A 26,861-nucleotide genomic window follows, 5' to 3' on the forward strand; every position below is an offset into this window, starting at 1 on the left:
TTTTCAACTTTGTAAGAATCTACAAAATTAGAGTACTGCACAAGTATTTAACCTTCCCATCACAAATTAGGACAGTTCTGAGTTGGCCTACATACACAATAGTCAATTATATGAGTTATTTAAACTGAAATAAGTCCAAAGTGTCTGTAGTTTAATGATTTATAGGTGAATTGGACTTGAATATTCAATAATTTGCAAACTTAAGAAAGAAAGGAGTTTTCTAATATAAGTAAATCAAACAAATCAAGTCAGAGAGTAGGAATAATAAAATGATATTTGTAAAGCATTATGGATTAAATAAACAAGGGAATTTCAAGATATTTTTACAGAACTAAAATTGTTCTGAGGAGTAAGTAATAAAACATCAGAAGATGAACTTCAATGATAACAAGCAGTGAAAATAGATACTTCAGGTATATGCTTAAGCTACAAAAAGTATAGTGTTTAAATAATGTAAAAAGTAAAGTAAGCAAGTCTAAGCAGTTCTATAATTTTTTTCTTTAGCCTCAGTGATTGTTTATTAGTGATATATTTTATCATATCATTAGTAAATTGATAGAAATCTGAGTAGTCATGCAATTTACTAAAAAAATTAACTTCTATTACATTTAATAGTAACTGTAAGCAAAGCAATTTTCCTAATTATACACATGTCAAAAATGTGGAGAGGGAAAGGAGAAGGGCCACTTTACTTACTTTCTCCTTTAAATCTAAAAAAGGACAAAACCAAACCAAAAAATAATCTGTGCTCTTAAATTTCTAATTATGTCAAAATTCAAGGGACATAGAGAAAGAAAATTAAAAATCTTAAACATGGAAAAGATGGAATTAGATTTGAAACGGGAAATGAGGAAAAAAGAAAAGTAAAAATATATATATAACTTTCGATGGATAACTTCTGAAATTTCCTCAATTATTTATTTCCTTCACAAAACCAAAAGCTATCTATTATCTGAATTAAATTTGTGTATAATTGAGATGTGAGAATTTTTTCCACTCCTTAGAAGAACCAAATGCCAATTATTAGAAATATATGTGATTCTGCATTTGATTTATTACTGGTTTTATGTTTTTGTTAGTTTAGTGTTTGTTTTCATTTTGGGGTTTGTTTATTGGTATGGTTGCTCTCTTCTTTGATTTCTCTCTCTCTCTTTTTTTTCTTTTCTTTTTTTGAGTGTGTGTGTGTATATCTTTCTTTGTGTGATTTTGTCTGTTTATTTTTGCTTTTACCATTTGTCTTGGGGTTTTGTCTGTTCGTTTATTTGGGATTTTTGGTTTTTGTTTTGTTTTTTCTGCTTCCTTTTCCTCCGTGCCATGTGGCTTGCAGGGTACTGGAGCTCTGCCCAGGGGTTGGGCCTGAGCCTCCAAGGTGGGAGAGCTGAGTCCAGGACATCAGGCCACCAAAGAACTCCTGGCCCTGTGGAAAATTAATTGGTGAGTGCTCTCCCAGAGGTCTTCGTCTCAACACTAAGATGGCTCCACCCAGCAGCCAGCAAGCTCCAGTGCTGGACGTCTCATACCAAACAATTAGCAAGACAGGAACACAATGCCACCCATTAGCAGACAGACTGCCTAAAGTCATACTAAGCTCACAGACACCCCAAAATACACCACCAGATGCATTCCTGCTCATCAGAGGGACAAGATCCAAATCCACCTGCCAGCACACAGGCATCTGTCACCTCCACCAGGAAGCCTACACAAGCCACTGCACCAACCTCACCCACTGGGGACAGACAACAGAAGTAGAGGAACTATGACCCTGCAGCCTGCAGAAAGGAGACCCCAAACACAGTAATTAAACAAAGTGAGAAAACAGAGAAATAAGCAGCAGATGAAGGAGCAAGGTAAAAACCCACTAGACCAAACAAATGAAGAGAATATAGGCAGTCTACCTGAAAAAGAATTCAGAGTAATGATAGTAAAGATGATCCAAAATCTCAGAAATAGAATGGAGAAAATACAAGAAGCAATTAACAAGGGCCTAGAAGAACTAAAGAACAAACAAATAGTGATGAACAACACAATAACTGAAATTAAAAATACTCTAGAAGGAAACAATAGCAGAATAACTGAGGCAGAAGAATGAACAAATGACCTGGGAGATAGAATGGTGGAAATAACTGCCAATGAGCAGAATAAAGAAAAAAGACAGAAAAGAATTGAAGACAGTCTCAGAGACCTCTGGGACAACATTAAACACACCAACATTTGAATTACAGGGGTCCCAGAAGATGAAGAGAAAGAGAAAGTGTCTGAGAAAATATTTGACGAGATTATAGTTGAAAACTTCAATAACATGGGAAAGGAAATAGTCAATCAAGTCCAGGAAGCGCAGAGTCCCATACAGGATAAACCCAAGGAGAAACACACTGAAACACATATTAATCAAACTATCAAAAATTAAATACAAAGAAAAAGTATTAAAAGCAGCAACGGAAAAACAACAGATAATATACAAGGGAATGCCCATAAATTTATCAGCTGATTTTTCAGCAGAAACTCTGCAGGCCAGAAGGGAGTGGAAGGATATATTTAAAATGATGAAAGGGAAAAACTTACAACAAAGATTACTCTACCCAGCAAGGATCTCATTCAGATTCGACAGAAAAATCAACAGCTTTACAGACAGGCAAAAGTTAAGAGAATTCAGCACCACAAAACCAGCTCTACAACAAATGCTAAAGGAACTTCTCTAGGCAGGAAACACAAGACAAACAAATGACCTATAAAAACAAACCCAAGGCAGTTAAAAAAATGGTAACAGGAACATACATATTGATAATTACCTTGAATGTGAATGGATTAAATGCTCCAAACAAAAGACACAAACTGGCTGAATGGATACAAAAACAAGACCCCTATATATGCTATCTACAAGAGACCCACTTCAGACCTAGGGACACATACAGACTGAAAGTGAGGGGATGGAAAAAGATGTTCCATGCAAACGGAAATCAAAAGAAAGCTGGAGTAGCAATACTCATATCAGACAAAATAGACTTTAAATTAAAGACTCTTATAAGAGACAAGGAAGGACACTACATAATGATCAAAGGATCAATCCAAGAAGAATATATAACACTTGTAAATATTTATGCACCCAACACATGAGCACCACTATACCTAAGGCAAATGCTAACAGGAATAAAAGGGGAAATTGACAGTAACACAATAATATTACGAGACTTTAACACCCCACTTACACCAATGGACAGAACATCCAAACAGAAAATAAGTAAGGAAGCACAAGCTTTAAATGACACAGTAGGCCAGATGGACTTAATTGATATTTATATGACGTTCCATCCAAAAACAACAGAATACACTTTCTTCTCAAGTGCACATTCTTGAGGAACATTCTCCAGGATAGATCACATCTTGGGTCACAAACTATGCCTAGGTAAACTGAAATTGTATCAAGCATCTTTTCTGACCACAGTGCTATGACACTAGATATCAATTACAGAAAAAAAGCAAAACTGTAAAAACTACAAACACATGAAGGCTAAACAACACACTACTAAATAACCAAGAGATCACTGAAAAAATCAAAGAGGAAATCAAAAAATACCTAGAAACAAATGACAATGAAAACACGTAGACCCAAACCTAAGGGATGAAGCAAAAGCAGTTCAAAGAGGGAAGTTTATAGCAATACAATCCTACCTCAGGAAACAAGAAAAATCTCAAATAAACAGCATAACCTTACACCTAAAGCAATTAGAGAAAGAAGAACAAAAAACACCCCAAAGTTAGCAGAAAGAAAGAAATCCTAAAGGTCAGATGAGAAATAAATGAAAATGAAATGAAGGAAAAAATAGCACATATCAAAAAAACTAAAAGTTGGTTCTTTTAGAAGATAAACAAAATTGATAAACTATTGGCCAGACACATCAGGAAAAAAGGGAGAAGACTCAAATCAACAGAATTAGAAAAGAAAAAGGAGAAGCAACAACTGATACCAAAGAAATACAAAGGATCATGAGAGACTACTACAAGAAACTATATGACAATAAAGTGGATAACCTGGAAGCAATGGACAAATTCTTAGAAAAGTACAACCTTCCAAGATGAACCATGAAGAAATAGAAAATATGAACAGACCAATCAGAAGCACTGAAATTGAAGCTCTGATTTAAAATCTTCCAACAAACAAAAGTGCAGGGCCAATTTTAACAGGAATTTAGAGAAGAACTAACACCTATCCTTCTCAAACTCTTCCAAAATATAGCAGAGGGAGGAACACTCCCAAACTCATTCTATGTGGCCACCATCACCCTGATACCAAAACCAGACAAAGATGTCACAAAAAAGAAAATTACAGGCCAATATCACTGATGAACATAGATGCAAAAGTCCTGAACAAAATACTAGCAAATGAATCCAACAGCATATTAAAAGGACCATACACCATGATCAAGTGGGGTTTACCCCAGGAATGCAAGGATTCTTCAATATATGCAAATCCATCAATGTGATACACCATATTAACAAATTGAAGGATAAAAACCATATGATAATCTCAATAGACGGAGAAAAAGCTTTTGACAAAACTTAACACGCATTTATAAAAAAAACTCTCCAGAAAGTGGGCATGGAGGGAACCTACCTCAACATAATAAAGGCCATATATGACAAATCCACAGCCAACATCATCCTCAATGGTGAAAAACTGAAAGCATTTCCACTAAGATCAGGAACAAGACAAGGTTCCCCACTCTCACCACTCTTATTCAACATAGTCTTGGAAGTTTTAGCCACGGCAATCAGCAAAGAAAAAAGAAATAAAAGGAATCCACATCGGAAAAGAAGTAAAACTATCACTGTTTGCAGATAACATGGTACTTACTATATGTAGAAAATCCTAAAGATGTCACCAGAAAACTACTAGAGCTAATCAATGAATTTGGTAAAGTAGCAGGATATAAAAAGAATGCACAGAAATCTCTTGCTTTCCTATACACTAACAACAAAAGATCAGAAAGAGAAATTAAGGAAACATTCCCATTTACCATTGCAACAAAAAGAAAAAATACCCAGGAATAAACCTGCCTAAGGAGGCAAAAGACCTGTATGCAGAAAACTATAAGACACTGATGAAAGAAATTAAAGATGATACAAACAGATGGAGAGATATACCATGCTCTTTGATTGGAAGAATCAACATTGTGAAAATGATGATGCTCCCCAAAGCAATCTACAGATTCAATGCAATCCCTATCAAATTACCAATGGCATTTTTCAAAGAACTAGAACAAAAAATTTTACAATCTGTATGGAAACACAAAAGACCCCAAATATCCAAAGCAATCTTGAGAAAGAAAAATGGAGCTGGAGGTATCAGGCTCCCTGACTTCGGACTATACTACAAAGCTACAATAATCAAGAGAGTATGGTAATGGCACAAAAATAGAAATATAGATCAATGGAACAGGATAGAAAGCCCAGAAATAAACCCATGCACATATGATCACCTTATCTTTGATAAAGGAGGCAACAATATACAGTGGAGAAAAGACAGCTTCTTCAATAAGTGGTGCTGAGAAAACTGGACAGCTACATGTAAAAGAATGAAGTTAGAACACTTCCTAACACCATACAAACAAAAATAAACTCAGTATGGATTAAAGAACACTTCCTAACACCATGCAAAACAAAAATAAACTCAATATGGGTTAAAGACCTAAATGTAAGGTCAGACACTATAAAACTCTTAGAGGAAAACATTGGCAGAACACTCTATGACATAAACCACAGCAAGATCCTTTTTAACCCACCTGCTAAAGTAATGGAAATAAAAACAAAACCAAATAAATGGGACCTAATGAAACTTAAAGGCTTTTGCCCAGCAAAGGAAACCATAAACAAGACGAAAAGACAACACTCAGAATGGGAGAAAATATTTGCAAATGAAGCAACTGACAAAGGATTAATCTCCAAAATATACAAGCAGCTCATGCAGCTCAATATCAAAAAATCAAACAACCCAATCCAAAAACGTGTGGAAGATCTAAATAGACATTTCTCCAAATAAGGCATACAGATGGCCAACAAACACATGAAAAGATGCTCAACAATGTTAATCATCAGAGAAATACAAATCAAAACCACATTGAGGTATCACCTCACACTGGTCAGAATGGCCATCATCAAAAAATCTAGAAACAGGGCTTCCCTGGTGGTGCAGTGGTTGAGAGTCCGCCTGCCGATGCAGGGGACACGGGTTCGTGCTCCGGTCTGGGAAGATCCCACATGCTGTGGAGCGGCTAGGCCCGTGAGCCATGGCCGTTGAGCCTGTGTGTCCGGAGCCTGTGCTCCGCAACGGGAGAGACCACAACAGTGAGAGGTCCGCATACCACAAAAAAAAAAAAAAAAAAAATCTAGAAACAATAAATGCTGGAGAGGGTGTGAAGGAAAGGGAACCCTCTTGCACTGTTGATGAGAATGTAAATTGATACAGCCACTATGGAGAACAGTATGGAGTTTCCTTAAAAAACTAAAAATAGAACTACCATATGACCTAGCAATACCACTACTCAGGCATATACCCTGAGAAAACCATAATTCAAAAAGATACATTTACCACAATATTCACTGCAGCACTATTTTCAATAGTCAGAACATGGAAACAAACTAAATGTCCATCGACAGATGAATGGATAAAGAAGATGTGGCACATGTATACAATGGAATATTACTCAGCCATAAAGGGAACGAAATTATTTGTAGTGAGGTGGATGAACCTAGAGTCTGTCATACAGAGTGAAGTAATTCAGAAAGAGGAAAACAAATACCGTATGCTAACGCATATATATGGAATCTAGAAGAATGGTACTGATGAACCTAGTGGTAGGGCAGGAATAAAGGTGACAATGTTGAGAACAGACTTGAGGACACAGGGCAGGAAGTGGAGGCTGGGATGTAGTGAGAGAGTAGCATTGACATACATACACTACCAAATACAAAATAGATAGTGGGAAGTTGCTACATAGCACAGGGAGATCAGCCTGGTGTTTGTGACACCCTAGAGGGGTGGGATAGGGAGGGGAGGGTGGGAGGGAGGCTCAAGAGGGAGGGGATGTGGGGATATATGTATGCATATAGCTGATTCACTTTGTTGTACAGCAGAAATGAACACAGCATTGTAAAGCAATTATACTCCAATAAAGATGCATAAAAATATAGCCAGTATGCACGTTATCTCCATGTATGTTTTTACACTGTTACCACATATGTAAATATCCACGAAAACATGGTGTATTATTTTGCAAGTTTGAAAATAGTATGTAAAAGTTGTATCACAATTTAAAAAAAAGAAATATATTTGATTAATCTCCTCCTCTACTTAGTATCTAAAAGAAACAGCCAAAACTAATTTATAGCTAGTCTTATACTATAAACAGCTCTCATTTATTTAATTCATGCTATCAATAGGCACTAAGATAAGAGGAAGCAGAGTGGTGCCTAAGAAAATCTCTAAAACCAGACCTCCAGGGTTCATATCCAGTTATGGCACTTACTACTTACTTAGCCATGTGACTTTGTGCAAGTTCTTTGTGCCTCATATGCAAAATAGGGATTGTAAATAAAAATAATTATATATGTAAATTAATTCATTATTGAATCATATGGTATTTGTCTTTCTGTCTGACTTATTTCACTTAGCATAATGCCCTCAAGTTCCACCCATGTTGTTGCAAATGGCAAGAGTTCATTTCATTCTTTTTTTATGGTTGAATAATATTCCACTGCCTATACAATACATACACCACATTTTCTTTATCTGTTCATCTGTCAATGAACACTTAGGTTGTTTCCATATCTTGGCTATTGTAGATAACACTGCAATGAACATTAGGATGGAGATATATAGACAGATAGATAGATAGATCTATATATATTTATCTATATAGATATATATCTTTTTGAGTTAGTGCTTTTGTTTTCTTTGGATAAATACCCAGAAGTGTAATTGCTGGATCATTTGGTAGTTCTCTTTTTGAGGAGTCTCAATAGTGGCTGCCCCAATTTACATTCCCACCAACAGCGCATAGGGGTTCCCTTTTCTCCACACCCTCTCAAACACTTGTCATTTCTTGGCTTTTTGATAACAGCCATTCTAACAGGTGTGAGGTGATGTCTCATTGTGGTTTTCATTTGCATTTCCCTGATAATTAATGAGCATCTTTTTATATACCTGTTGGCTGTCCACATATTTTCTTTGGAAAAAATGTCTATTCAGGTGCTCTCCCCATTTTTTAATAGGATTGTCTTTTTGCTATTGAGTTGTATGAGTTCTTTACATATTTTAGATATTAACCCCTTATCAGATATATGATACGCAAATATTTTCTCCCATTCAGTAGGTTGCCTCTTCATTTTGTTGATGGTTTCCTTTGCTATGAAGCAGCCTTTTAATTTGATGTGTTCCACTTGTTTATTTTTGCTTTTGTTACCTTTGTTTTTGATATCAAATCCAAAAAAACATTGGCCTCTTTTTTTCTTTTCTCGGTACGCGGGCCTCTCACTGTTGTGGCCTCTCCCGTTGCGGAGCACAGGCTCTGGACGTTTCCCCTCTCCAGTCTACTGCTGGAGTAGAGGTGGGATATTTGTCTAGTTGACTGAAGTAAAGGAGAAAGATGATCCGGAAATGTGACTGAATTTTAATTCAATACTTTTTACTTTAGTAGCTTGATTCTCTCTTTGAGAGGTATCTGGTGCCTTTCAGGATGCTTCAGTATAAATTGTGTTGGTTCTCAGCTTTTGCCAATGCTAGTTTACAATTCTGTTTTCTCAGTTAGCCAAGGCACTTGACATTTTCCTTCTGCTTTTTTGCTCACAAAATTTTGTCACTGTTTTTTTTCCTCTCCCATTTTCCCCACCTAATTTAGTTTTGGTATAGAGAAAAGGTTAGAAATACCATTAATTGTCTCTTTAATAGGATTTTGGGAGAAAGGAAATGTAGCTGGGTGTATTCTACCTGGTAGTTATACCTAAAGTCTCCTGATTTTCCTTCATCTTTGCTATATTTTCAGAAAATATCTACCAGGGTAATATTTTCTTCTTGCTATTATTCTACTGTTAATATTTATTCTGCTATTATTATAGTTCATTGTAACTATTACCACATTTTCTAATCTCCAGTTCACAGCAAACAACCTTTGAATGAGCTTCAGAAATGTTTTTGCTGCTTTAAAACATAATTCAGTATTCTTAAATTTATATAACATAATCCATTCTTTGAGTTAATATTTACTAATAATTTAACATGTGCCAGAATCTGTACTAGCAGTGGGAATACTGAATTATAAGACACACTTGCCTTCTAGAATTTTACGTTCTATGGGAGAAGACGTACAAGTAGGTGTTTTTTCAAATGTTATACATGGTAAATGCTATACCAGAAGTAGGCTTAGCATTCTAAGGGATATATAAATGACCACCTAATCCCAGTAACTGATGCTTAAACTGGGTCTTAAAGGAAAAACAGGATTATCAAGGTGAATAAGAAGAGCATTCCAGGCAAATGATGGCATAGCTTGTACAAAAGCATGATGATATCAATGACTTCAAAGAATATAGATTCCCACTCTTTATAATTTAACAGTTTATTTTCTTTAGACATCTCAAATGATTACAACATCCTGGTGAGGAAAGCATTAACACTATTACTTTTGCATTAACATACATTAAAAGCATTAACATACTTTTTTGTATCAGGAAACTGAGATACATTCAAGCTTTACAGTAAGCCAATAGCAGAGATAGAACTAGAACTAAAATTCTAGTTTTCTGATTGCCGGCTAAATGGTCAATCATTGGATAATTTTAACTCTACATTCTGAAACTGTTAGTCCCTTCGCTGTCTGATTTTTCTCAATGTTGCATACAATTGCAATAATAATAATAAGTAATATTGTAAGGCTTACAACCTGCCAGGTACAGTGCAAGAACTTTACATACTGTTACTCATTAAAAATCTTCAAAACGGTTGAATATTCTGAGACTTAAAGAAGCTAAGAAACTTTCCCAGGAACCCTTAGCTACTAAGAGGCAGAGGCGGGGTTTGAAGGCAGGTCAATACTCTTTTTTATTTTTAATATTTATTTATTTATATTTGGCTGCACTGGGTCTTCATTGCTGCGCGGGGGCTTTCTCTAGTTGGGGCGAGCGGGAGCTACTCTTCTTTGTGGTGCGCGGGCTTCTCATTGTCGTGGCTTCTCTTGTTGCTGAGCACGGGCTCTAGGTGCACGGGCTTCAGTAGTTGTGGCACACAAGCTCAGTAGTTGTGGCTTGCGGGATCTAGAGCACAGGCTCTGTAGTTGTGGCTCACGGGCTTCGTTGCTCCGCGGCATGTGGGATCTTCCCGGACCAGGGATCGAACCCGTGTTCCCTGCACTGGCAAGAGATTCTTAACCACTATGTCACCAGGGAAGTCCCGGCAGGTCAATACTCTTAATCAATATGCTATACAGCAACGATATTATATTAGTTAAGTATAAAATCTAAAATTCCTTAATTTAACTTTTAAACACTTCAAAGTCTGGTCCAATCCTGCTTATACACCTCAGCTACTATGAATTCCTAATGGTGTCCAAAGTGACCTAGGCCATATGTTTCCATGAACATTTCATACTCATTACCCATTTTGATATTCAACAAAAATTTATTAAGTAGTTACAGTGTGCCAGGAACAATATTAGTGCTGGCTTGAAAAAAGTAAAAGACACTAACTTTGCCTTTAAGCAGTTCACAGTCAAGACAGGAAAATCAATGACTTCAGTACAGCATGTATTGTGCTTCATTTCAGGTAAATACTAGGATCCAGAAGAAGATATAGAAAAAACACCTAATTCACTCTGAAGAGATGAGGGGATGTTTCAAAAGGAGGTAATGCTTAATCTAAATAAATCTTGAGATATAAGAGAGAGTCAGCCAGGCAAAAACAAGAGAAATGGGGGACCAAGGGCATTATAGGCAAAGAGAACAGCATTTTAAAAGATTTGAGAGAGGCTGTCTCTCTCTAACTAGTAGAATTTAGACTAAGTTTAACTAAAAATGGCTAAGTTTAAATGTCACTTCCTCATTCCTCAAAAAATTAAAAATAGAGCTACCATATGATCTAGCAGTACTGCTTCTGGGTAAGTATTTGAAGGAAATAAAATAACTATCTCAAAGAGATGTCTGCACTCCCATGTTCGTTGCCATATTATTGACGATATCCAAAATATGGAAACAACCTAAGTGTACTTCAATAGATGAATGAATAAAATAAATGTAGTGGAATATTATTTAGCCATGAGAAAGAAGGAAATCCTGCCATTTGCAACAACATGGATGGACCTTGAGGACATTATGCTAAGTGAAATAAGTCACACAGGGAAAGATAAATATTGTATGTTCTCAATTATCTGAACTCTGAAAATTATCATGAAGGTAATGGGGAGCCTTAGAATGAGTTTAAGTAGGCAAATGCCTGTTCTTGGTTTCCATTTTAGAAAGAATACTCTGGTAGCTGAGGAGTGAATAGGTTGCTTTGGAGATGAGCAATGGGAAGAAAAAAGAAATACCAATTAAGAAATGACTACAGTAGTCCAGATGAGAAATGAACGTGAACTTACATTGAGATCAAGACAATGGGGAATGGAAAGAAAAGGTAAATTTTGGACTACTTGGAAGAAAGAATCTACATAACTTAGTGAGTAATTGGACCTATGGTTGGATTAAAAAGTTGAAAATTATTACTAGGTCATCATGCTAGGAAAGACAAAGAGGTTTTGAAAATAAAATAATGTTTTGCTTGGGGCATACCAAGTTTGAGATATTGATGAGATAAATGAGCAGAGATGCAGTCTTGAACACTAGATAGAGGTTAAGATGTAGATTTAAGCTATAGATTTACAATTCACCACCATGTAAAGCAGCATTTCTCAATTTTGGCAGCCCATCAGATTCACTTGGAAAGCTTTTTGTAAATATAGAAGCCTGGGCTAAAAATCCATAGACTTTTTTTAGTACTTCTGAAATAAGCCTGGGGCATCAATGTTTTTAAAAATTTGATTTTGATGCATAATTACAATTAAGAATCACTGATGGGTAATTTAAGTCATGAGCATAGATTAGATTTATGGTTTTCAAACAGCACATTGCACCAACTAGGGGAGATTTAGAAGCAATTATCAGAAAGATTGTGATAATAATAACAACAACTATAATTTATTACCTATGGTAGAAACTGTGCTAAAGACTTTATACATGTTATTTGTAGTGGAAGAGAAATCAAAAAGAATGTGTCAGATGAAAGTCAACACGCCTCTTACATGAAGTCTTCCACAGCACTTTCAGTTTATCTTGATGTCTCTCATCTCAATTTGGTATTTAGAATATATGAACTTATACAAGGCTATCTAGTATCTAATTTGAATGTATATAACCTTAAGCAGTATAACACAGTGGTTAAGAGCAAGAGCTCTACAGCTAGACCTCCTGGTTTAAACCCCATATCATCCTATCCTTTGCTGGCAATTTTGATCTTAGGCAAGTTGTTTAGTTTCTTTTTAGTATACTGTATATGATTAAAGTATAGTGTGTGTGTATGTATACATACATATGTACTACATATGTATGTGTTTGTGTGTGTATGTATTTTATATTTATATACATATACAGGTGATACTTTACATATACTATAATGTAAATTCCTTGAAGGGGTGGATTTGTTTTATATCTTGTTTATCTTTTGTAGCTTTCTCCTCAACTTTACCTAGTCCAGTGGGGAGTAATTATAATAACTAATATTTGTTAAGATAGTCACTGTTTGAAGCAATTTACTTACATTAATTCATTGATTCAATTGATTTTCATTACAAGCCTAGAGATTAGCATATTAGTACCCTCATTTTACAGATGACTATATTGAGAAAGAGAGGTGAGGTAATATTACTAAAATAAATACTGTCTGCAAGTGGAGGATATGGGGTCTAATGAAGCAAATCCAGCTCTATTAACTTGAGCTCTTAACTACTGTGCTCTACTGCCTCCCTCCATACTACACAATAGACTCAATAAATTATTATGAGTTTGAATAAAATTTGAAAGAAAGGAATGGCTAGAAATAGATGGTATCCATTTATATGCAGCACATTTTGCAATGTACTTCACTGAAACTAGGTTCTGTTGCCTTTTATAAAGAGAAGTTTGATAAAAGAATATTCAATTACCTTTTTAACTTACTTATATTCCTGTATTATCATTTTTAAAAAAGGACTGGGATAAGGAAAGGATCATTTCAGTAAATGTCTTTTATCTGTTTTCTAAGGTAAAAAGTGTTTAAAAGTTTTAAAGCAACCCAAAGCCCAATGTTCTCCAAAGTTTCTCCCAGAAATGGATCTATGATTCTAAAGTAAGTGTTGAAAACTTATTGGGCCCCTACCATATGTATGGTTATTTCCCAGGCAATGTGAAGTCACAGGATTAATAAAAACAACTTCACAAGAACTTCTAGAAAAATGGGTTTTTCAAATAATGCAGACTTCTACAGAAAGAAACAGTACTCTCAATTATATGGATCTGCTATTGCTCTAAATAAAGGGCCAGAAGAGCAATTCTGTCTGGTTTCATTTTTACTCACACTTGTGGAATTCCATTAGTTTATTTCTGACATACTTTATATGGATGATGTGCTAAATGAGAGGATTCAATTCCAATTTTTTCACAATTCCCATGCACAAATATCATCCTCCTGATAACAAAAGTCACATCCCAGATGTCACACCTAAAGGAAATCTGCTCTTTGATGTTACCGAGCTTTTTTACTAACCTCACACAATACTGACTAAATTCTGGTGTGTGCAGTAGAAGATTTAAAGGTGATATTAAAGGTATTAGCAATGACAGTTTACTTTATCATTGCCATATTAACAAAGAGCAAAGCTTAAATATCCCTTTAACTTCCATGGTTATAAATAGCAATTTCTCCTTCCAATTTTTCCTAAGACAAAGTCCTTATTATCCAAATATTCACCATAGTGACATGCATATTCATTGTATTAAAATGATCCCTCTGGATTGTCCTTGGTCTAGGAAATGTCAAAAATAAAGCCAAAGCTAAATCTGATTACCTACCAATAAAATAGAGTTTACATCAGGGACAAGCAGGAGGTCTCTTAGGATCTGAAATGTAGGACTTTTGAGTGGTTGTGGATAGACTGAGAAATGCTCTCACGTGCAACTTTGATAGAGAATTTTATTAAAATCCTTCATTTTGCTTCTACCCCCTACCTTGTCTACTAACTACTAAATCTACTCAGGAATTTAATTTTCATTTTCAAAGTCTCAAGAGAGTTAGAGCTCTGAAAATGACTGCAAAATATAGGTACTGTTCTTTTGTTTTTATTTTATTTTCTCCCAAGAATAAGTAGTTCAGCACAGAAATGTTCTCAGTTTAGTAATCATAATCTAACACTCAAGATTCTGCATTATCTGGTCCCAACAAATCTTTCCTGTGATAGTTTGAATTACCCCAACAGGTTATAAGCCAAAATGAACTATTCTCTACTACTCAAACATATTATTTGCTTTCTGTCTCCCAACTTTTACTCATGTTGTTTCCTCTGCCCAAAATGACCTTTTCCCTATCTTGGCCACTCTTCAAGGTCTAACTCAGATGCTACCTTACCATACTTCCCCAACTCCCCAACTAGCTTCTCTTCTTCTCTCCCCGCTCAGCTTGAAATATTCTGCCCACTGAACTCAGAGCAGAATAATTTATGCTTCATTCACATCTCTTTTGAATCTCTGTGGCACTCACTGCTTTCCACATTCTGTTATAGTTACTTGTATTTAGTGCTTACAATTCTCTACCTATGAATTCCTGAAGGCAGGCACCCATTGGTCTTTATATCCTTGCCCAGTACTGTGCTTACTGGAACACTGTAGGGTTTTGTATGTTTGGGTTTTTGTTTGTTTTAACAAATTGCATTGTGCTAAGATTTGATTGACTGTGTGCCAATTTGGGGAAATAGCTGCACATTGAGAAAATTGCTCAAGAGAAGAGAACTAAAATGCAAAAATGTCACAAAATATAACACTTAAGATTATTTAAGATTTAGATTTCATCCAAATATCAAATTACACACGTACTTAGGAGCTTGGCAATTTTTAAGCAAATTGATGTGTTTACATTAAATAACACCAGCAATTCAAAATAGTATACTCTATCAAATAGGAACTTGAATTGTCTTATTCATATATAGCATTGTATTTATAGCATATTTCATTTTAGTCTTTCATCTAGAATAAAAATTTTCATTAACAAATAAAATTACTAGGGACTTTCCTGGTGGCACAGTGGTTAAGAATCCGCCTGCCAATGCAGGGGACACGGATTTGAACCCTGGTCCGGGAAGATCCCACATGCCACGGAGAAACTAAGCCCATGCACCACAACTACTGAGCCTGCGCTCTAGAGCCCGCGCTCCGCAACAAGAGAAGCCACCGCAATGAGAAGCCCGTGCAGTGCAACGCAGAGTGGCCCCTGCTCACGGCAACTAGAAAAAGCCCACGTGCAGCAATGAAGACCCAACACAGCCATAAATAAATAATAAATAAATAATTTTTTAAATTACTAAAACAAGCTGAGTATAATTTTCAGTGAAGTTTCTGTCAAAGACATTTTTTATGATTTAAAAAATAACTCAGATCATTAAACCTAAGCTATATAACTTGTTTATTATTTTATTTAAACCTTGATTTTACTCCTTAATTTTAATCTCCAACTGTTACTAAAGAAGACCTGACATTGCTGTTAAGTTTTCCCAAAGACCCAGTAATTTTCCTCTAATGAAGTAGTTGGTAAAATATAGGGAAGCAAAGGATCTATACACATAGGATCTTAATAGAAGTTTAAATCAGGCTAGTAAGCAGGTGCAAAAAAATTTTAAACAAAATTTTTCATCAAGTCACAATTCTTATAGTCAGTCAATGTTAGAATTTAGTCAGATGTAGCATGTTTTTCTTGTTTGCATTTTTATAACCATCTTTATTTCAGTGTACCACGTGTTTTTGACTGAATTTCTTACTTGATAAGAAGAGTGAAGGAGAGAGATCAAAATTAGATTCATGATGACCATTACCAATAGCCCATCCTAGCTCTAAGAGTGTACATAATAATGTCTGCCAATAAATAATGTTGGCAGTAATGTGCTTAGTATATACCAGTACTCTTAGAGGTACTTTATATACATTAACTGGCTTGATCTTCACAACTCTTTGAGGTAGGCACCATTACTACCCCTATATCACATCTGAGGAAACTGACACCCAGAAAGGTTCAATAACTTGCCCATGATCATACAGCTGGTAAGCGGTGTAGCTAAGATTTGAACCTAGTGAACACAGAAGTCTGGATGCTTAACTACCATACTATACAAACCAGAAGAATTTGTAAATCAATTTTCTATTGCTCTAATCCAAGAAAACAGGCACTACTGAGCAGCATGCGCCAGTCTAGGATTCTAGGGAAACAAGGTTTCTGCATCTGCTCTACCCACCTCCCTGCTACTTTCAGCCAGCACACTGATACGAAAGAGAAGAGAGTAGCACTTGGATGTCTAACAGCCAGCTGGTTAAGGTCTACTTCCCTACTAGCTCCTCCCAGTCTTCTTCCTCAGAGCCTAAGGTGAATCCTATCCTCCCCAGTTTATTCAAAGTACTCCATAAATGACCTACCTAGCATTAAACACTCCAAGCTTGTTACTCCTTATTTCCAAAGTTTACTCCCTACTAAATCAAAACCCCCTTCCATAATACATAATGACCTATGCCTAGCCTGGAATTATACTGGATTGGTCACATCCCTGTTTTGAGCTGATTCTTGGGGTCCCTGCTTCTGCCTCCTGCCAATGGGTTAGATCTCCCTTCACTCTCAAATTGAAAACTATGGCTTATAAAACTTACAATGTTATTTTATTTATTCACAGTTTATAATGCCCTAATAAAAAGAATTTAATGTGTTATAAAAGAAGTTAATGCAGTTATCAAAATTATAAAATGCTTGATTATACAGTTCGACCCAATCTTTTATTTCTCTAATATCAAGAGATTTACATGAGGAAAAAAGAATTATATGTAACTCATCCTAAGATTCACCAATTTATAAATTAAATTAAAACTGACTGTAGCATACCACTTTTGAAAAGTCAATTCAAAATGTGAACATAGCTCATTATGTACATTTTCTCATAATCTTGAAAGCAGGAAACAACTCTTTCTTTTCTGTATTCTCCTCACACCAAATACAGTATTGTGCAAATGATCATATTTCACAATTACTCAAATTACTCAAATAGTTGTTTACAATTGCACAATTACTCAAATAGTTGTTTACAGACAGCTTACCTTCAGAAACCTTTACAATATATAATGAAACGCATGTATAAAATGGTACAGATAGAGGCAACTATTGCAAAAAAAGATGCCCAATTGTTACTGAGCAGATGTACAATCAAGTTCACCATTCAAAAGGTCAAGATCATCTTGCTGTACAGGAGAAAGGTTGACATTACATTAAATGTCTGTGACATTTTAATCAATCTTAACTTTTTAATGTTATATATTTTGACATAGCAACAGGGAGAAATTTTTCTCCACTTTGTAAAAGAAATAACTCTAAGACAGTAATTTTTTTCACCTTACAGAGTTATTGAGATATCCTCATTTAAGTGCCAATGAAGAAGGTAACTAAGAATTTTTATGGTTTGGTTCTCTTGAAAGGTCACAAATACAGTGAAAAATCTAGCAGAATGTTGTGAAACCAATACCTAGAGGAATCCCAAAGCAACGCCAAGAAACAGAATGTACTCATAGTGACTAATACATGCAAATACTGGAAATAAATTCTAACAGATTAAACAGGTTTTGTAGCAACTAAAAGGTATATTCAAATCATTCCAAAACTAATCAAGCTTAAGAATATGGCAGTCTTCCCTGCTAATAAGAATCTAAGCTGACTAAGTAGCCTGAATAACATATAAATTATAGCCAATATCAGTAGGTATAATTTTTAGTGTGCTTTTAATTAAAAAGGAGAAACTGACCCCTTAACTGAATCAAATCACTGTTTCAGACTTCCACTTCAGTCTTTTGATAAATATATTCATATTTAATACATCATTTTACCCTGATGAGCCATTAACTTCTAATCAAGCTATGGAATCACGAAGACAAAACTATCTTTCTGCTGAGAAATGCTGCAACATTTTCTCTCTTTTTGCTCGTTTAATATGGAATGCCTTGTCAAGAATCTGCCAAGTCCCCTAATACTGAGGCAGAAATATTATAACATAAAAAAATACAATAAATTTCCTTCAAAATCTGAATGTCAAACAGAGGCACAGTTTCTTACCCAAGCCTGTAATTCTGAGGACATGCTATAACAAACAAAACTAAACGTGATAGGGAAAAATGGTTTAAAATAAATAGCAGAGTTTCAGCATAAAATAGATATATAAATCCAAATTCTTTGCTGTGATGATTTTCTACTCTTTGTAGTTAACATGTTTAATGTAGTCAAGTCTTTTCATTGTGAAAATGAAAGTAAACAAATGTAGAATATCTCTGGGTCAAAAACATTAAACAGGCTTATATGTCACCAGATTTCTGTGTAAAAAACCAAACCAAAACAAAAAACAGATTTATCATCTACTTTAATCTGTAAGTAATACCTTAGAAGATCTCTACATTAAGAGGACAGAGAGCATAGTTATTTCAATAGATCTGAGAAATGATTTAAAGTAATGCCTTCTAAAACAGTTTAGATACTGAAATACAAATTTCAGGAAAATAGCTCAGATGCTGATAAACATGATTCTACTCATCACACTTGGGTTGCTGTGTGGTTGCACAGTACAATGGTAGCAACATCTATTTCTATGCTTAAGTAATCCCAGATAAAAAATTTTAATATGTCACTATATACAAGCAGCTAGCTATGGTGTATCCTTATAAGTTTGAACAATTTATGCTATTTTCATCATTTGAAATAAAAGATGCAATTTGTATTCAGGTTTAATCTGGAAAAATCTGTAGAGCCCAAAACCTTGCCCTTAATCACATACAAAGAATCTATTTCCTTACCTCCCACTTCCCCATAAAAAGCTACAGTAAACACAAACTTAAACACACACACATTTCTAAAATTCATATTGTTTAATTGGTGTCTAGTACTATAAATATTACTTGTTCAAATATCCTAAGGAAAATCTAATAATAAACAATTACATTGATTAATATGTTGTAAATGACTAAGAGCTAGAAAAAGCAATAACTCTACAATCTAATGGTATAATCATAATTCATGACGTCATACCTGATGACTTAGAGATTGAAAAGGCTCACAGGTTCCAGACTGCATAACCTTTCTATTTCCAGAGACCCCTAAAGATTGCATTTCCTGTCTTACAAAAGATAATCACAGCCATCTCTATGTCTCAGCATCTTCAAGGCTAGTGAAGAAAACATCAAACAGCAGATCTGTCCATCAGTATCTGTTTAAGTCATCATGAAGATATCAGATCTCATATGCTATTTATCATCTCCCTTTTGCAGTTACAAACACTGCGTATTAAGGGAGGATGACACAGTTGTATTTGCTGAAGCTGCTAATGCTGTCTGAAAACAGTAAGCTTACTGCTTAGAGCAATTCTGCATCATCCAAACAGAGAATGAACCACGTCTTTCAGATTTCCCACTTCTGATAATATAAAGATTTCACATGCCAAGGAAAGTTTGATTTTTTTGTCATTCCTTTAAAAATAAGCAACATTCTATTTAATTAAGTGTCTAATGTATCTGTTGCAAATGCCATGTTAAAATGTTAGTTCATAATTATTAGGCAGTTTTCTCCATATATAACTAAGCTTTAATGATTTAACAAGCAAAATTATACTCTAAAAAAGGACTCTTCCCTCCAAACCATGTGTATCGTCACTCATCCAACCCATCAAAATTGGAAGGCCCTAAAAATGATGAGTTTTTATTCTGGCAATCTTTGATAATTGTGTATAACAGTAGATAGATAAATAGGTAAATGCATATTCACTTTTTTAACTCTCATGAACTTCATTTATATTTCATATTCTTCAGAACAACATGCTTCAAATCTAAATAGCTTTTACACTATTATAAAAGGTATATCTCCTACAGAGTTTAATATGTAAAAGACAACATGCTATTATCAAATTCCAAAACTGCATGGTTAAATCTAAATCTAGGAATTAAACCTACGTTATTGGCATTTTTATTGTGATTTTTCATTGCATCTTATTTGTGTTCGTCAGGGTCCTTGTAATGCTTTCTTTTCCACAAAAGAGTAGAATCAAGGAATTTAAATATTAATAAAGTAATCTGATAATAGAAAACCAATATCCTCTAAAATTATAAATGTAAATACTTTCTCTTTACCATGTGATAAAAGATTATGTTTTAGAAATAAAACAAAAACTAAAATTATAATATATTTAATTGAATGCAAAATTGGGACACCAAGTACAATATATTACCCTAAAACACTCTTCACATTATGTATAGCCTGAATTAATGGATAGTTTCTTTATATACCTATGAATGCTTTATTTATATACCTGTGATATAAACTAAATGAAATTTAATGATAGCTAAAGTGCTATACAGAAAATGTTTCAGGTAAGTGTAGACTAATTACAAACCAGTATAAATTTCCACTCACAACATTTGATGAGCATATGAGCATAATTTGTATTATCATGGAGACTAGTCAAAATGGGTCTTAAAAATTGGGCTTCTTTAAGAGGCTTAGGGGTAGGGGCATAAGGGAGATGTTGGTCAAAAGTACAAACTTCCAGTTATAAGATGAGTAATTTCTAGAGATCTAACCAGGATAGTGATTATAGTTAATAATATTGTATTATATACTTAAAAGTTACACGATGGTGGTAATTATTTTGCAATATATAAGTGTATCAAATTAACATGTTGTTAATCCAACAGCATATTAAAAGGATCATACATCATGATCAAGTGGGGTTTATTCCAGGAATGCAAGGATTCTGCAATATATGGAAATTAATCAACGTGATACACCATATTAACAAATTGAAGGAGAAAAAGCATATGATCATCTCAATAGATGCAGAGAAAGCTTTCGACAAAATTCAACACCCATTTATGATAAAACCCTGCAGAAAGTAGGCATAAAGGGAACTTTCCTCAACATAATAAAGGCCATATATGAGAAACCCACAGCCAACATCATCCTCAATGGTGAAAAACGGAAAGCATTTCCACTAAGATCAGGAAAAAGACAAGGTTCCCCACTCTCACCACTCTTATTCAACATAGTTTTTGAAGTTTTAGCCACAGCAATCAGAGAAGAAAAGGAAATAAAAGGAATCCAAATCAGAAAAGAAGTAAAGCTGTCACTGCAGATGACATGATACTATACATAGAGAATCCTAAAGATGCTAACATAAAACTACTAGAGCTAATCAATGAATTTGGTAAAGTAGCAAGATACAAAATTAATGCACAGAAATCTCTGGCATTCCTATACACTAATGATGAAAAATCTGAAAGTGATATCAAGAAAACACTCCCATTTACCATTGCAACAAAAAGAATATAATACCTAGGAATAAACCTACCTAAGGTGACAAAAGACCTGTATGCAGAAAATTATAAGACACTGATGAAAGAAATTAAAGGTGATACAAATAGATGGAGAGATATACCATGTTCTTGGATTGGAAGAATCAACATTGTGAAAATGACTGTACTACCCAAAGCAATCTACAGATTCAATGTAATCCCTCTCAAACTACCACTGGCATTTTTCACAGAGCTAGAACAAAAAATTTCACAATTTGTATGGAAACACAAAAGACCCTGAATAGCCAAAGCACTCTTGAGAATGAAAAACGGAGCTGGAGGAATCAGGCTCGCTGACTTCAGACTATACTATAAAGCTACAGTAATCAAGACAGTATGGTACTGGCACAAAAACAGAAAGATAGATCAATGGAACAGGATAGAAAGCCCAGAGATAAACCCACGCACATATGGTCATCTTATCTTTGATAAAGGAGGCAGGAATGTACAGTGGAGAAAGGACAGCCTATTCAATAAGTGGTGCTGAGAAAACTGGACAGCTACATGTAAAAGTATGAGATTAGAACACTCCCTAACACCATACACAAAAATAAGCTCAAAATGGATTAAAGACCTAAATGTAAGGCCAGAAACTACCAAACTCTTAGAGGAAAACATAGGCAGAACACTCTATGACATAAATCACAGCAAGATCCTTTTTGCCCCACCTCCTAGAGAAATGGAAATAAAAACAAAACTAAACACATGAGACCTAATGAAACTTCAAAGCTTTTGCACAGCAAAGGAAACCATAAACAAGACCAAAAGACAACCCTCAGAATGGGAGAAAATATTTGCAAATGAAGCAACTGACAAAGGATTAATCTGCAAAATTTATAAGCAGCACATGCAGCTCAATAACAAAAAAACAAACAACCCAATCCAAAAATGGGCAGAAGACCTAAATAGACATTTCTCCAAAGAAGTTATACAGACTCCCAACAAACACATGAAAGAATGCTCAACATCATTAATCATTAGAGAAATGCAAATCAAAACTGCAATGAGATATCACCTCACACCAGTCAGAATGGCCATCATCAAAAAACCTAGAAACAATAAATGCTGGAGAGGCTGTGGAGAAAAGGGAATACTCTTGCACTGCTGGTGGGAATGTGAATTGGTACAGCCACTATGGAGAACAGTAAGGAGGTTCCTTAAAAAACTACAAATAGAACTCCATATGACCCAGCAATCCCACTACTGGGCATATACCCTGAGAAAACCATAATTCAAAAAGAGTCATGTACCAAAATGTTCATTGCAGCTCTATTTACAATAGCCAGGAGATGGAAACAACCTAAGTGTCCATCACCGGATGAATGGATAAAGAAGATGTGGCATATATATACAATGGAATATTACTCAGCCATAAAAAGAAACGAAATTGAGCTATTTGTAATGAGGACGATGGACCTAGAGACTGTCATACAGAGTGAAGTAAGTTAGAAAGAGAAAGACAAATACTGTGTGCTAACACATATATATGGAATTTAAGAAAAAAAATGTCATGAAGAACCTAGGGGTAAGACAGGATAAAGACACAGACCTACTAGAGAATGGACCTGAGGATATGGGGAGGGGCAATCGTAAGCTGTGCCAAAGCGAGAGAGTGGCATGGACATATATACACTACCAAACGTAAGGTAGATAGCTAGTGGGAAGCAGCCACATAGCACAGGGATATCAGCTCGGTGCTTTGTGACCGCCTGGAGAGGTGGGATAGGGAGGGTGGGAGGGACGGAGATGCAAGAGGGAAGAGATATGGGAACATATGTATATGTATAACTGATTCACTTTTCTAAACTGATTCACTGTTATAAAGCAGAAACTAACACACCATTGTAAACCAAGTATATTCCAATAAAGATGTAAAAATAAAATAAATAAAAAATATATAATGCTGCTATGAACGTTGGGGTACATGTATCTTTTCCAATTAGTGTTTTTTTGTTTTTGTTTTGGATATCTACCCAGGAGTAGAATTGCTGGGTCATATGTTAGTTCTAATTTTAGTTTTTTGAGAAACCTCCATATTGTTTTCCACAGTGGCTGCACCAATTTACATTCCCACCAACAATTTAGGAGAGTTCCCTTTCTCCACAACCTCACCAACATTTGTTATCTGTGTTCTTTTTGATGATAGCCATTCTAACAGGCATGAGGTGAAATCTCATTGTGGTTTTGATTTGCATTTCCCTAATGATTAGCAATGTTGAGCATATTTTCATGTGACTTTTGGCCATCTGCATTTCCTCTTTGGAAAAATATCTATTCAGTTCTTCTGCCCATTATCTAATTGGGTTGTTTGTTTCTCTGATGTTGAGCTGTATGAGCTGTTTATATATGTTGGATATTAAACCCATTATCAGTCATATCATTCATAAATATATTCTCCCATTCAGTAGGTTGTCTTTTCATTTTGTCTATGGTTTCCTCTGTTGTGAAAAGCATTTAAGTTTAATTAGGTCCCATTTGTTTATTTTTGCTTTTATTTCCTTTACTTTAGAAGACGGATCCAAAAAAATATTGCTGTGATTTATGTTGTGTTCTGCCTGTGTTTTCCTCCACGAGTTTTATAATATCTGGTCTTAGATTTTGGTATTTAATCCATTTTAAGTTGATTTTTGTATATGGTGTTAGAGAATGTTCTAATTTCCTTCTTTACATGTATCTGTCCAGTTTTCCTAACAACAATTATTGAAGAGACTGTCTTTTCTCCATTCTATATTCCTGCCTCCTTTGTTGTAGATTAATTGACCATAAGTGTGTGGGTTTATTTCTGGGCTCTCTATCCTGTTTCATTGATCTGTGTCTGGTTTGTGCCAGTACCATACTGTTTTGATTACTATAGCTCTGTAGTATAGTCTGAAGTCAGGGATCATGATTCCTCCAGCTCTGTTCTTCTTTCTCAAGATTGTTTCAGCTATTCAGGTTCTTTTGTGTTTCCATATAAATTTTAACAAAAAAGAAGCTGACTCACAGATATGGAGAACAAACTAGTTATGACCAGTGGGAGGGACAATAGAGTAGTGGAGTGGAGGTATAAACTATTGGGTGTAAGATAGGCTTAAGGATGTATTGTACAACACGGAGAATACAGCCAATATTTGGTAATAACTGTAAGTGGAACGTAACCTTTAAAAATTATATAAAAATAAAAATTTAAATAAATAAATAAATAATTTTTAAAGGGACACATACACTCACACAAAGATCAGAGGGTAAATAAATGAAATGGAGACAAAAGAATAGAAAAGATCAAAGGGAAAAGAATCTGAAGCTGTATATCTGAAACTAACACCATATTGTAAATCAACTATAGTTAAACTTTTTAAAAAAAATCAGTGAAACTAAGAGCTGTTTCTTTGAAAAGATAAACAAAATTAACAAATCTTTAGCTAGCTAACTGAGAAAAAAGTAGAGGACTCTCATAAATAAAGTCAGAAATGAAAGAAGAGAACTTATAACTGATATTACAGAAATACAAAGGATCATAAGAAACTTTTATGAACAATTATACACCAATAAGTTGGATACCCTAGAAGAAATTAATAAATTCCTAGAAACATACAATCTTCCAAGACTGAATCATGAAGAAACAAATATATTAATAGACAAATTACTAATAAGGAAACTTAAATGGTAATCAAAAATCTCCCCAACAACACAAGTCCAGGACCAGAGGGCTTCACTGGAGAATTCCACAAAACATTCAAAGATTTAATACTTCTACTTCCCAAGCTCTTCCAAAAAACTGAAGAAGAAGGAAAGTTTACAAACACATTTTGTGAAACCAGAATTACCCTGATACCAAAACCAGATAATAACACAACAAAAAAGGAAAACTACAGTCCAATATCTTTGATGAACACAGATGCAAAAAACCTTAACAAAATACTAGTAAACCAAATCAAACCATAAAAAGAAATGAAATTGAGTTATTTGTAGTGAGGTAGATGGACCTAGAGTCTGTCATAAGAGTGAAGTAATTCAGAAGGAGAAAAACAAATACCATATGCTAACACATATATATGGAATCTAAAAAGAAAAAAAAGATAGTCATGAAGAACATAGGGGCAGGGCGAGAATAAAGATGCAGACCTACTAGAGAATGGACTTGAGGACATGGGGAGGGGGAAGGGTAAGCTGGGACAAAGTGAGAGAGTGGCATGGACATATATACACTACCAAATGTAAAACTGATAGCTAGTGGGAAGCAGCCGCATAGCACAGGGAGATCAGCTCGGTGCTTTGTGACCACCTAGAGAGGTGGGATAGGGAGGGTGAAAGGGAGGTAGATGCAAGAGGGAAGAGATATGGGGATATATGTATATGTTTAGCTGATTCACTTTGTTATAAAGCAGAAACTAACACAATTGTAAAGCAATTATACTCCAATAAAGATGTTAAAAAAACCCAAAAAAACAGTATGGGTAATGGCACAGAAATAGACACACAGATCAACGGAACAGAATAGAAATCTCACACATATATGTACAATTAATTTATGATAAAAAGCAAAGGACATACAATGTAGAAACTATAGCCTCCTCAATAAATGGTGCTGGTAAAACTGGCCAGCCACAAGCAAAAGAATGAAGTTAGACCACTATCTGACACCATACACAAAAATTAACTCAAAATGAATTAAAGACTTGAATGTAAGAACTGAAACCATAAAATTCCTAGAGGAAAACATAGGCTGTAATCTTATGGACATAAGTCTTAGCAATGTTTTTGTGGATTTGACTCCAAAGGCAAGGGAAACAAAAGCAAACATAAACAAATGGGACTATATCAAACTAAAAATCTTCTACACAGTGAAGGAAACCATCAACAAAATGAAAAGCAACCTACTGAATGAGAGAAGATATTTGCAAATCATATATCTGATAAGAGTTAATATCGGAAATATATAAAGAACTCCTCATACAACTCATCAACAACGAAAGAAAACAAGCAACCTGATTTGAAAATGGGCTGAGTAGCTGAATAGACATTTTTCCAAAGAAGACATACAGATGACCAACAAGCACTGAAAAGATTTTCAGTATCACATCATTATTAGGGAAATGCAAACCAAACCACAATGAAATATCACCTCACACCTGTTAGAATGGCTATTACCAAAAAGACAAGAAGTGAAAAATGTTGGAGAGGATGTGGAGAAATGG

The 26,861-nt window shown here is 34.9% G+C and overlaps 1 protein-coding gene across 15 annotated transcripts in view; it reads right to left on the minus strand.

Moving 5' to 3' along the window:
* The window catches only part of SLC4A10 (solute carrier family 4 member 10), a 301,395-nt gene that overhangs the window by 204,477 nt on the left and 70,057 nt on the right, over positions 1-26,861 (minus strand). For 5 of the 15 annotated variants that reach the window (XM_029224936.1, XM_029224932.1, XM_029224935.1 and 2 more), the window contains exon 2: positions 19,370-19,505. The exons of 9 other annotated variants lie outside the window; for them this stretch is intronic. In XM_029224936.1, the coding sequence (XP_029080769.1) occupies positions 19,370-19,450 (81 nt within the window). In that variant the 5' untranslated portion in view covers positions 19,451-19,505. Of the gene's footprint in view, positions 1-19,369; positions 19,506-26,861 lie in introns of those variants that run through there. One more of the 15 variants, XM_029224927.1, reaches the window with a different exon arrangement.

This window comes from Monodon monoceros, unplaced genomic scaffold, assembly GCF_005190385.1.
Source record: "Monodon monoceros isolate NGI ecotype Baffin Bay Population unplaced genomic scaffold, NGI_Narwhal_1 Super_Scaffold_16, whole genome shotgun sequence".
Taxonomy (NCBI): domain Eukaryota; kingdom Metazoa; phylum Chordata; class Mammalia; order Artiodactyla; family Monodontidae; genus Monodon; species Monodon monoceros.